Source organism: Oxyura jamaicensis, chromosome 3 (genome assembly GCF_011077185.1).
Source record: "Oxyura jamaicensis isolate SHBP4307 breed ruddy duck chromosome 3, BPBGC_Ojam_1.0, whole genome shotgun sequence".
Classification (NCBI taxonomy): domain Eukaryota; kingdom Metazoa; phylum Chordata; class Aves; order Anseriformes; family Anatidae; genus Oxyura; species Oxyura jamaicensis.
The window spans coordinates 112,467,589-112,479,539 of NC_048895.1; the positions used below are offsets into that span (position 1 = coordinate 112,467,589).

The following is an 11,951-nucleotide window of genomic DNA, read 5'->3' on the forward strand; positions in this document are numbered from 1 at the left end:
GGTAAGCTGCAGCTGGGTGTAGAAGTCCTTACCACACTACAGATGCAATAGCAGAACCACACTGCTAGTGCTAGGTTTGCTTCATTTTTAGAGGAAAGGCTTCAGCTCTTGTTACCATCATGAAAGGGTATATCACAAACCCAAGGTCTGTTTTGTACACAACTATGTAGAGTTTCAAAGCTTTCAGCATGGCTCATGGTGCTCTAGAGAATTACTCAGGATCAAAACAGAACCAGTAACTGCAGGATGTGCACAGCCACATCACCCCCAGTACAGCTGAGGACAGACATACAGTACCTGTAACAGTGTATGTGGCACACTGTACATGTTACACTGTATTTGGGCAAACACAGAGGGAAAGAGCCAAAAAATTAACAAAACCCTGAAGAGCGTGCCCCAGCATCAGCTTTATTCCAGCTTTTTTCATTGCTTTGTAACAGCAGATACAAGACTTCCAATGCTACACAACTGTTTCTCTAGAGCAGAAAGACTTCCAACCCCCTCCCTGCAAATACCCTTAACTTTTATAGAAGAAAAAGAAAACAAGAATGCAACTTTTCAAAAAGAAAACACCAGAAAGTGTTGTGTACCATAGTAGCCTATACAGCAGTAACTCACAAGAAATCTTTGTTCAAGAAGAACCCGCTGACAGCCAGGCATAAGTTAGGACACAAAAGCATTCAGTAATGAATGCCTGTCAAGAGGCACATTCTTGTTTAATTAAAGAAAGCACAGCTCTAAGATGCCAAGCAGACAGCAGTCTGCCAGCAACCACTAATTCTTCGACAGTGAAGTATGGCAGTAGCAGGCATTTGCTCAGTTAGGCAGAAGAAACAGTCAGTGTTTTGCTTGTAGTCTTGTTCCTGTGAAAACCCATTTTCATGGCAATGGTGTGTACACAGGTACTTGCTTTAAGCTTCACATGGAGAACACATAATTCTTTCAGGAATGCTGGAGAAAATAGGGATCTTCAGATTTTTCAGATTTAGCTGAACTGCAACTGGTTTGCTTTTCTATAAGGAACAAAAACAGATCGGATCCATCAAGACATTTCTATAACTGTGTATAAATGAATTACTATTTGAAGTCATAGTTCTATAAAAGCCTTCAAACACTATCAACATATTAAACCATGTTAAAAGACTACTCATGACAAGTTACTGTAAAATGACAAGACAGTTCAAACACCTGAACTGTCCAAGCAGATAAGGCAAACAGCGCTCCCAGATCTCACTTGTGAGTTCAGAGCCACTCCATCCCTCAGTGGGCTCATCATAAACCTCAGCAGGAGTTTTTGCATCCTGTTGATCTGCATGGCCTTTGCTCATGTTCACTCAGCTGTTGCTAAGAGGGTGTGACCATGAGAAGTATGCAAGAACAGAGGTCAAAATCGGACTTTAATAATTAGCAGCCAAGGAGGAAAAAGATTTAACTCAAGTTGTAAAAACTGCAATCAGTATCAGAAACAGCAAGAGAAGAATTAGCCTGCATCTAAGTGATGCAACTGAGAAAGGATGTGTAGGTTCACCAGCTTAATTAAATTCTCTTAACCAGAAACAGATCTACTCAGGGATTGGAACATTCAAGCCCCACCCTACAATTTTTAGTACAGTCTGACCAGCAGTCCCTCACCTTGCCTCAGAAACGTGAGAAAAAGCAACATGCTGATGGCCAATAACTAAAATTCTACCATAATGGAGGTGCTTGAGCTAGTCCAGAGAAGGGCTACGAGTCCAGAGAAGGGCTACGAAGCTGGTGAGGGGCCTGGAGAACAAGTCTTATGAGGAGCAGCTGAGGGAGCTGGGCTTGTTCAGCCTGGAGAAAAGGAGGCTCAGGGGTGACCTTATCACTCTCTACAGGTACCTGAAGGGAGGCTGTAGCGAGGTGGGGGTTGGTCTGTTCTCCCACGTGCCTGGTGACAGGACGAAGGGGAATGGGCTTAAGTTGCGCCAGGGGAGTTTTAGGTTGGATGTTAGGAAGAACTTCTTTACCGAAAGGGTTGTTAGACACTGGAACGTGCCCAGGGAAGTGGTGGAGTCACCATCCCTGGAGGTCTTCAAAAGACGTTTAGATGTAGAGCTTAGGGATATGGTTTAGTGGGGACTGTTAGTGTTAGGTCAGAGGTTGGACTTGATGATCTTGAGGTCTCTTCCAACCTAGAAATTCTGTGATTCTGTGATAATCTTTACCACAGGTAATGTTCCACTCCAGTTTGCCCAAGAGGCAAAGTCCAGTAGGTTTAATAAATACTAAATTGATTTCTAATTGAGACAGCAGCAGCTTTCATCATTTGCACTCACTATGAGGAAGTTTACAACAGTATTAAAGGAAATACCAGGATTAAAACAAAGAAGTATTTCAACTGCATCTTCTAAAAGAAATTAGAATGCATCCAAACTCTGAGCAGACAACCTTTTGGGGAGGCTTAACTAAGGTAATCTTACCTTGAAGTAAGGATTCCTCTGGTGAGGACAGCGTGTTTTCAGCTGTGTGGTTAATTGCCTAAAGAGAAGCAGATTCTGTTAGGAAGCTGGCACCATTGCCAAAGTATTTCCCATTGAGGTGTTTCTTTTAATATTAGACTAACTTTTCACATCAGCACTGCTGGATTCTCCAGCACTGCTTCTACCCCTGTCCCCACATGAATCACTCAAGTTATCTCCCACTTTTTTCTTTGATACAAAAACTGTGTTATGAATAATGAACTGGAAATTCATTCTCCTGTCATCATCAGTAGCATGGCTGACAGCCTTAATTCCGAGTTCTAAACATGAAATTTTCATTGGTTGGTGCTCCATGAAGAATACTGTTGAAAAGCTGCTTATCATTGCCTAATTACTTAGTAAGACAAGTATGTTCCATGATTTACCAGCCGCATGATCTGTCAAAGCTGTGTGTCACCAGCATTATTCTAATGTTCCTGATTTACAGTACTCTTCCAGTAACATTTCTTCATTCAAGCTTTTTTTTTAATTAAGCTATCACCAGACCAAATTCACTGTCCTCAGGCCAAATGGCTAATAGTTATATAAAAGAGATTGCATAAATCATAGAATAGATTTAAATTTCTACAGTCCCCATAGAGATTTATATCATCTATTAAAGAAGAAATGACAATATGACGTCTTAAAACACTGCTACTAGCAGTTAGCACAAATGCACAGGTTTAGATTAATGCTGTTTTGCCTTTCCATCCTCGTGGTGACACAGTAAGAATCCCAACTCAGAGCGCCCCTTCTATAAATCTGCAGTTTTCCCCAGTCCCACAGAGCACCGTACCTCAGATGATCTGCAAGCCCGGTCAGGAATAACGTTCCAGACGTTCTCTGGATCCACAATCTCCTCACTGCCACTAGAGAGATTCAATACCTGTGTGGACACAGCCAACATCTATCTAGCACCACTCCAAGAAAACACAGTAACAAATCAAAAAAGACACGCTTAGGGTTCCCTACCTCTGAGAAAGCTTTCAGCGTGGATCTTCTAAGGAAGAAGAAATTGACTGCTAGTAAACCTGAGCATCACTACTGAATCTAAGGCAAAGAATCGCTGCATTTAAGTATTTCACCTGTAGGTCTTTCTGCAGCACCCTAGGTTAAGCCTCTTCCGCGATTCTAATCCAAGTACTGTGAGAGGGAAAGGCTGGCGAACACCCATTAAACCAGAGGGGGCAGGAAACTAATGAACTGGTCTGTAACTCCATACCTGACACTCATCTCCTGAATGCAGCTGAACTAGCTTTAGATAGCAAAAGAAATCTGCAAACAGAAGACCTGGCCTCCATAATCTCAGGCATTCAATCTTCCAAGGAGTTACTTTCATGAAATGATTTCATGATCTTACATCAAAACTTAAAGACCCTTTTATTATCTTTATCATGTCTCTATACACGTATACATTCACATACACTTCAAGCTTGAGGAAGAAGTGTTACTCATATACTGATTTATTCCATCTTAAAGAACAGCAACAGCACAAGGCAGCTCAACACGTTGTAATCCAGTGTTCAAATTAACTTCCACCAGCCACAAATTCAGTAAAGACTTATTTCACTGATGTAAGAATAGTTGTACATTAGTTATAATATACAATTCTAGTTCCTTTCCAAGTTTCTACTGTTTTTAGCAGTAACTCCCTAAAACATTAGTAAAAAGATGCCAAGGTTCACAGGCACGAATGGTAATACAGCTCCATGGCAAAACAGTAACTTGCAGTCAAGATATAACAGAACTACACATTAGGAGTATTGTCTCAAACTGGAGCCAGACCTTTTAGTTCTCCCAGACTATTCAGTGCAGTAAGATGCAAAAGCAGTATCAAGCACTGACATCTAGCATCCACTCAGTATGAAACAGCTAGTTCCATCTAGTCCTGAAGTCCAGAATCAGACCTCACAATACTAAGGTGTTTTTTTTTCCCCACAAAATATTCTAAGTTTGGGAGAAGACAGAAAGAAAAACCAGGTCTTACAAATACAGAAAAAGCACTCCATCATACTTACCCTGGTACCTTTTTCAGATACCTCCAAAATGCGAGCCTCACACCATTTAAGGGACGTCCACACCACGCATTTCGAACCAACAGCAAAGCCTTTTAGGTTACAAGTATATTCACTGCATTCTACAAAAAGGTTGACATATCAATGAAGGAGGAGGAAAACACAAACCAAAAAAGCCAAGACTCAACTCCCTCAACTCTGTCCCCAAATCCCGCTTTACTCCTCCAAACTACTCTTTGTTAAGTCAGAAATCTGTCATCCTAAACAATCTTGAAAGTGCATTCATGTTTAGAATAAGACTTCCAATCATAAAACCATAAACCTCTCGGATGACTTGCTATTACTGTCACATTTTCCACAGTACTACGCATACTCTGATTTCCGTAATCCATCAATGCCATACTCAGGTTAACACCAAAATAAAGCCTTAAGAACTTAGAGAATAAAAATCTGTTTTCACTAAGTTATTCTTACATTTAAATGAATGAACATCCATCTAATTCATTAACATTACATTTAAATGAACACTTTGATTGCTTAGCACATTAAAATCAGGCACTTTACCTGCACTGCAGTCAGCGAAGTTATTTTGTGTTTTTCCTGTTTCTTCATCCATAAGTTTACAGCCTGAAGACCGCATGTGTGTAAGTGCACTTCCACATTCTCTAAACGATTCAGCCAAGTCTTCTTTCATCCATTCTTCCATATAACAGTCATCTTTCTTCTTTTGCCACTCCTTATATTTCTCACCTTTGCAGTCACGTGATTTTATGGTGCAAACAGGCCTCTGGCTTGTTAAGTCTTTTCGAAGAAATGAAAATTGACTTCCACTGTTTGCAGAACTTTGCAGGGCAGAGTGTTCCAGCCCTAAAGAGTCCTCCTCTCCATCCTCCTGAGAAGGCTGCACGTCAGGCAGCACCAACTCCAGCAGCTGCTCGATCTCAGCACCTAGCATCGACAGCATGTCACGGGTCTTCGGGTCCAGCTGTTTCTCAGGCCTACCGTCAGATGAAGGCAGCGTTAGGGGAGGCTCCACTTCTATCCAATCTTCTTGCAAAGCTTCTGCTTTATGAACCCCTGACAAATCCAGTTCCAGTGCCTTTGCATTCTCTCCAAAAGGAAGCTGAACATCAGATGGAAACAGCTCTGCCTTCAATCCATCGCTAACTGAAGGCACCAGGTTGTGCCTCTCGTTAAGCGAGGGTAAAATTTCTAGAGATTTCAGAATTGCCAACTCCTCCATCTCCTCATGCAAGAGTGGCAGCTCAAATGCATCCAGTTCCAACGCTTTCTCTCTTGCTTCACTGCCAGCAGCAGTCTGCGTTTCAGGTGACTCTCTTCCTGGTGCTTCCTTTGTTTCTTCACTAGCTGAGGAGTGCACTGAAAGTGCATCCAGTTCCAGTATGAACTCTTTTAAATCATCGTAAGAAGAGTGCATTTGTAACTGATCCAATTCCATCAGCGCCCCCATGTCATCACCTGCAGGAGGCTGTACCTGGAGCAGGGACCATCTCAGCAGCTCTTTTTGTTTGCTCCCTCGGAATAGGCTGCCTGGGGAAGCACCACCTGTCTGCTCTGCTTTCAGCTCAGCATCCTGTAGGAGCGGCACTCCAGGCAGCTCCTGCACAGCAGGTTTCATCCCACTCAAGTCATGAAGACTGCAGCTTCTCGCTGCTTCTAGTAATGCCTCGACAGCAGGCTCTTCTTCAAGCAGAGGGACCTCTTTGTCAAAGCTGCTTTGAGTTGCAGCTGCTTCAGGTCCATCATCAGCCTTCCCAGGCACATGCTCAACAGCTCCCGCCAATGTGTTTGCTCCTACAGCATCTGAACACCCAGAAGTGACATCCAAGAAACATTCAGAACAATGTAAGGCACTTTCGCTTCCTTCCTGAGCCAATTCACAAACAGTAGTTTCTCTTTTGAGGCATGGGCCCATATCACTGCTTGAGCAGCTGCTTCTCTGTAAGGGGCTCTCAATGCCTGGGACAGCTTTGTGGCCACTTCCTATATTAGCTTTCCAAAAAGCTTTCATCTCTTCATTAATACTCTTCCCAGATGCTTCCAGCTTGACAACACACAGAGGAACTTCAAAAGCTTTATCCTCCTGAGTTTCTACTACTTCAGCTTCTATTAACACTTCTAGAGTCATATCATAAAACTTCTCTTTTGCTTCACTAAGCCACGAGCCCTCTGAGGAATTGAAACCTGACAGGCGGCAAGCAAACGCTTGATTGGGTACTTTGAGCAATTCACTTGGAATTTGTCTGAGCATCTCCAAGCCAACAGTCTCCTCACTTCCATAATCCACATGTCTAACAACTACACTGTCACCTGTCACGCTGGTGACTTTGGCCCTGTAGAACTTCCCATCTTGACCGTACTTTGCTAGACAAATATCACCACTTTTAATGCAATTTTTCAGGGAGTTTAGTCCGAGGTTTTCAGCTGCCTTTATTTTTTCCTCTATGTAGTTTATGCTTTCTGTATCAGCACTGCAACTCCAAAAATATTCTGGACTTTCTACCACAGTGACATAAATTTGTACAGTCTGACCTGCCTCAGGAAACTTCCAGATAAATGATTTACCATCACTTACACTGGAAATTTCATTTTGTGCCTGAGAAGGCAGAGGCTGGCACGTATTTATCACATCACCATTCTCTCTTCCATCAAGTATTTCAGTTGAATAAGACCCTTCCCTTCTTGCAAGATTTTCATCAACTAAATCGACCGTTATTACACCTTGATCATCACTGAGAGCAACTGCCCATTTATCCTCAGCCTTCTCTACAAACTCACACGTGAGCAGCACTTCACTTGTTCTCTTGGTGAAGTACTCAATCGCTTTCTCCGTCCAGTCCGTACTTTTGCTGCATTTAAGTCCACTTAGACAGCAGTGAACGGCCATTGCTGGAACCGAAGCCAAGCCTTCAGGGAGTCTGTGCGCTTGATCAACACTGATTACTGCGGTATTGCCATAATCAATATACTGTATGCTGACCGAATTGTCAGAAGTCTTCCCTTTTACTACAGCTCTATACCACTGGCTGTCCTCGGAATAAACAACGCTGATCAAGTCTCCGGCTTGCAAGAGTCGCCCGCAAGGGTCCTTTGCTGGCGTTTCGTTGTTTAAGCGTTCTGAAACACTGTTTAGCTGAGCCTCGTCGCTTGCGAGGTGAACATAAAAATCTGAAGGATCGTTTACGTGAGAAACATAAGTTAACACTTTACAAGCTGGCGTTATGCTCTGCTGAGGTAGGTCAGATACATTTCTAACTGGTATACATCTGCCTTCGGTACCAGGTTTATTATCCAACTGGGCATCCGCCTCGACAGACAGCACAGGCTGCTTTTCTTCTCCCACTCTATCTAACAAAGCACCTTCACTGCTGCTCAACTTCCCATCAGCTTTCAGCAATTCATCTGCCAGTCCTCTCTTCACCGAAGGCTGGCGAAGGCTTACACCTTCTGGGTTGAGGTGCATTTTTCTACTCTCCTCTCCTCCCTGGGCTTCAGATCTGCATTTCCTTCTCTCACAAGGCCTACCTATACTCAGAGAAGACTCTGCAGGCCCATTCCTCTTTTTCACATCTGTATCTTGAGGGCACAAAGTTTCACTTTCTACATGCTTACTCAGTCCTGCCTTATTTCTTAACCTTAACCCCTCCTTCAGTTTTGCATTAATCTGAGTATTGCCATCAAACAACTCAATTAACAGTTTACCATCAGATTCCTTCGCTACGACCATTGCTTTTAGTTGCCTTTCCAGGACAGCTTGCTTAAACCATGCTGTAGCTTCTTTGGGAACATTGTCTATGTCAGACAAGGAACACTTAATGGCCTGCATTGGCAGAAGCAAGATATCATAAGCATCATTTGGTATAGGAAGCAGATTATCTTTCTCTATTGTCTCTGTGTTACCAAAATCTACAAAAAAGACTTCCTTGGTAGGTTTCGTTGCTGTAAGTATTCCCCTGTACCAGCTACCATCAGTGTACCTTGCGAGACACAAGTCTCCAGACTTTGGCAAGGTTTCTAAGCTGGTCAGCGTTTCACTTAGGCGCCCGATGTTATCGGTAAGCTGTGCTAAGACATCTGCACATCGTTCAAGTTGGCAGTAAAACATCCACGGATCATCAACATGAGTAACAAAAATCTCTTCCTCACTCCCAATTTTGATATCGTGTGTGGAAAAATAGAACGAATGGAGCTGAACACAGGATGCCAGAGGTTTCTGAGGTGACAGAGGTCTGGCCACACCTCTGGCCGTCAGACACTGGCAAGCACTCTGGAAAGGTGTCATTAAATCTACAATGTTAAATAGCTCCTTGTTATTAACAGAAGCCAAGGCAAATATTGTGCACCTCAGTTCAAAGTGACACGATGAGGCATCAACAAACTCCTGGAAAGCTAGAATTGCTGCTTCATCCCAAATAAACGGGTCCTGACCATTGGGCTGGATTAAGTTGTAAAGGCTGCACCTGAAAGCCTGAGCCTTTAACTGGAGGAAACGTTCAGGAATTGAGCGGAGACTCGTCAGAGACACCCGCTCTCTGTTGCCGTAGTCAACATATATAACTTCTTTTTCTGCAGAAGTAACTTCACTGACAATTAGAGCCCTGTACCATTTTTCATCCTCTGAGTACTGGGCTAAGCATACAGAATTCGGCCAAGTATTGGGGTGGGATGAATTTTTGCAGTACTCCTGAATTTCAGTCATTAATACAGTGAAGTCATCAGAGTTTCTACTTAACTGACACCAAAAATAACCAGGACTTTCAACACATGATACGATGACACTAACTGTACTTCCCACTTCCAACTGACCCCCGTAAGAGAAAGTTGGCCTCATTTCCAGGTAGCTCTGTCTGTGAGAGATGGGCAGGTTTTTCTTGCCCTCGTACACCTGAGTAGGAAGAGATTCAGTACTTTTAGAACCCTGAGTGATTGCAACAGGGCTCTCCTTGACCATCCCAGCTGTGGGACTAAGCGCTCTATCATTTTTCTTTTGACCAGGTTCTTCTCTGAGCTTTTTCGCTGTATTCATTTGTTTTTCTTCCCCAGCACCAGAAGAGGCCTGCCTCACAGCTTTATCAGATGATTTTTGATGAGTCTCAGGCACTTCACACCCCTGGTACTCAGCATAGCCTCCCTGGGCCATGAGTTTAGCCACACTTTTCTCTCCCAGTTGGGACTGGTCAAGAATTTCAACCACGTATTTGTCACCCTGTGCACTGCGAATATGAACCTTCAGTCCCTTGTTCAGTACCATCTCTCTGAAGGCAGACACAGAGTCTTCACTCCAATTCCCCCTCAGAGGGGAGACATCTGCCAAACAACACTTCAGAGCTAAAGCTGGCAGCTCCCTGAATCGAGGAAGGAGCTCCTTTACCTCACCCCGATCTACAGTTTTGGTATTGCCTCTGTCCATCAGGTGTATTTCTAAACCACTGTCCAGTACCCTGGTGATTACTGCTCGATAAAAAGCACCCTCTTTTCCACTGGCACAACAAAGGGATCCAGGCTGTAGGTCCCATACGATATCACGCAGCTGCATGGCATTAGAGTAAAAATTCCACATGCTCTGCATCAACTGCCTGAAGAGCTGGTGATGCTCGTGGAGCTGCAGCCAGAACTCAGACGGGTCTTGGAGATGGGAGACCTGCACGTCGTGGAACACACCCAGCTTCAGGTGCACGCCAACTGAAGGAGCAGAGGCCAGATCCCTGTGCGTTAAAGCAACAGGAGGGGCTCCCGGTGGCAGTTCCAGTTCTCCAGCTGTGGATTCTTCCACTTCCAGCTGCTCCCCCACCTCAGCGTGGCTGACCTGCAAATGGCTGCTGACCAGGCAGCGAGCTTGCACCCCAAATGTGTGGTTCAAGTTGATGCCACTTTCCCCATACAGGCTGACATTATAGAGATGCTCGAAGGAGTTAAAGGCTTCAATGCGAGCTCGCACTCCTTTGCCCAGCACCAATGCTTTCAGCTCATTGATCTGTGACAGGGACCAGCCACAACCCCCATCCGAGACACCTTGAAGAGCACACGGGTAAGTCACCACAGGCATGCGAAAACACTCAAGGGGCAGATGGCGCAGGCTAGCCCCCATCACAGTCTCCTTCCTGCCATAGTCCACAAGGAACACGTGAGCCACTTGCTGGTCCTGCTCCCCAGTAGTGACCTCCAACAGGAGCGCTCGGTACCAGCAGCCCCCCACACCACGCGCAGCACAGGGCGAGCCCACTTTGGGGAGTAAATCTTGCTCCCACCTGTCATAAATGTGGCGCATGGTATCAGAAAGGCGGTGGATCTCCTTGGACAAGCTCTGCAACTGGCAGTAGATGTGATGAGGGTCAGAGACGTGGGTCACTATGACAGGCTCTGTCACACCCAACTGAAGCTGTGGGTAGAAGTAATCCAAGGCAGGTGACGCTGGCTGATATAAGTGGAAAACTTGGAGAAGCTGTGGCACGGTGGAAGTTGTGAAGGAACGTGCAGGAGCTGGTTTGAGCTGGTCTGTTAACTGCTCATGAGTTAGACAGTCCTTGAGCACCTGGCAGAACCAACTAGGAGTAACCTGCCTGGCCAGGCCCAGGTGATGCATCTGGGCCACCAGCTGGGGCAGCTCCAGCACCGTGAGGTGTTGCGGCACCATCACCTCCCGCACCACACCTGACACCTCCTTGCCACGCAGGTGACCCAGAAACTCCATAGCTTCTGCTGTCCAGGTGGAGACAGGCGCATCCCCGCAGGCAGCTGCCATGGGGCCTCCAGCTGGCATCATATCAGCCACAACACAGCCCAGCACCTCAGGCGGCAGGCAAAAATGCTCCTTGCAGCCCCGCGCCAGGTAATAAGGAGACACAGCCACTGTGCAGCCCTCATCGAGCAGGAACACACGGTAGTCCCAGCCATGGCAACTCACCACACGGCAGCGGTACCAGAGCCCGGCCAGGTCCACCAGGCCCAGCTCTCCAGCACGCAGCTCAGCCCCACCAGCCACCTGTCTCACAGGGCCTGGTGTGTTAACCAGGCGCGGCCCAGCCGCTGCTTGGATCTCACTGTGGAGGTGGATATAATCGGCATGGCGCTGGCCCAACGACCCCCAAAGCTGCACTATAGGCACCTCAGGGCACGTACCCACGGCATAGACACGCAGGGTGACGACGGTGCCGGGCTCGGGAAGCCTGGACGCGAAGCCCATGGCTGCCCTCAGCCGCCAGCCCCACACGAGGCAAGATGGCTGCCAGCCCTCCCGCCTCGCCCCCTCATACGGCGCGCGCCGCCCACGTGACCCGCGAGGCGTTAAACGGCCAGGTGCGGCGGCCCGGCCGGGGTGGTCGAGTCCATTTTTGTTATCCGGGGGGGGGGGGGGCGGGCCCGGACGAAAGCAAGAGGGATGGGAGTAGGATAATGAAAGGAAGACGGAGTAAACTAATATAGGAGGCTGACT

At 45.9% G+C, this 11,951-nt stretch overlaps 1 protein-coding gene across 1 annotated transcript; it reads right to left on the reverse strand.

Moving 5' to 3' along the window:
- Positions 1-383: 383 nt before the first annotated feature.
- Positions 384-11,810, reverse strand: TDRD6 (tudor domain containing 6). Its single transcript, XM_035321946.1, has 5 exons — positions 5,063-11,810; positions 4,502-4,620; positions 3,280-3,369; positions 2,445-2,502; positions 384-1,013 (listed from the first exon to the last, which is right to left on the reverse strand). Exons 1-5 carry the CDS (start codon positions 11,700-11,702, stop codon positions 943-945), a joined length of 6,978 nt encoding a protein of 2,325 aa, XP_035177837.1. The 5' UTR covers positions 11,703-11,810; the 3' UTR covers positions 384-942.
- Between the last annotated feature and the right edge of the window lie 141 nt (positions 11,811-11,951).

What these genes read in the sequence shown, in the direction of transcription:
- TDRD6 (XM_035321946.1), bottom strand. Translation starts at nt 11,702, where the DNA reads ATGGGCTTCGCGTCCAGGCTTCCCGAGCCCGGCACCGTCGTCACCCTG. An exon ending in CTTCGCTGACTGCAGTGCAG is followed by an intron (nt 4,621 to 5,062) that starts GTAAAGTGCCTG and finishes ACCTTTTTGTAG; the next exon opens with AATGCAGTGAATATACTTGT. An exon ending in GGGCTTGCAGATCATCTGAG is followed by an intron (nt 2,503 to 3,279) that starts GTACGGTGCTCT and finishes GCTTCTCTTTAG; the next exon opens with GCAATTAACCACACAGCTGA.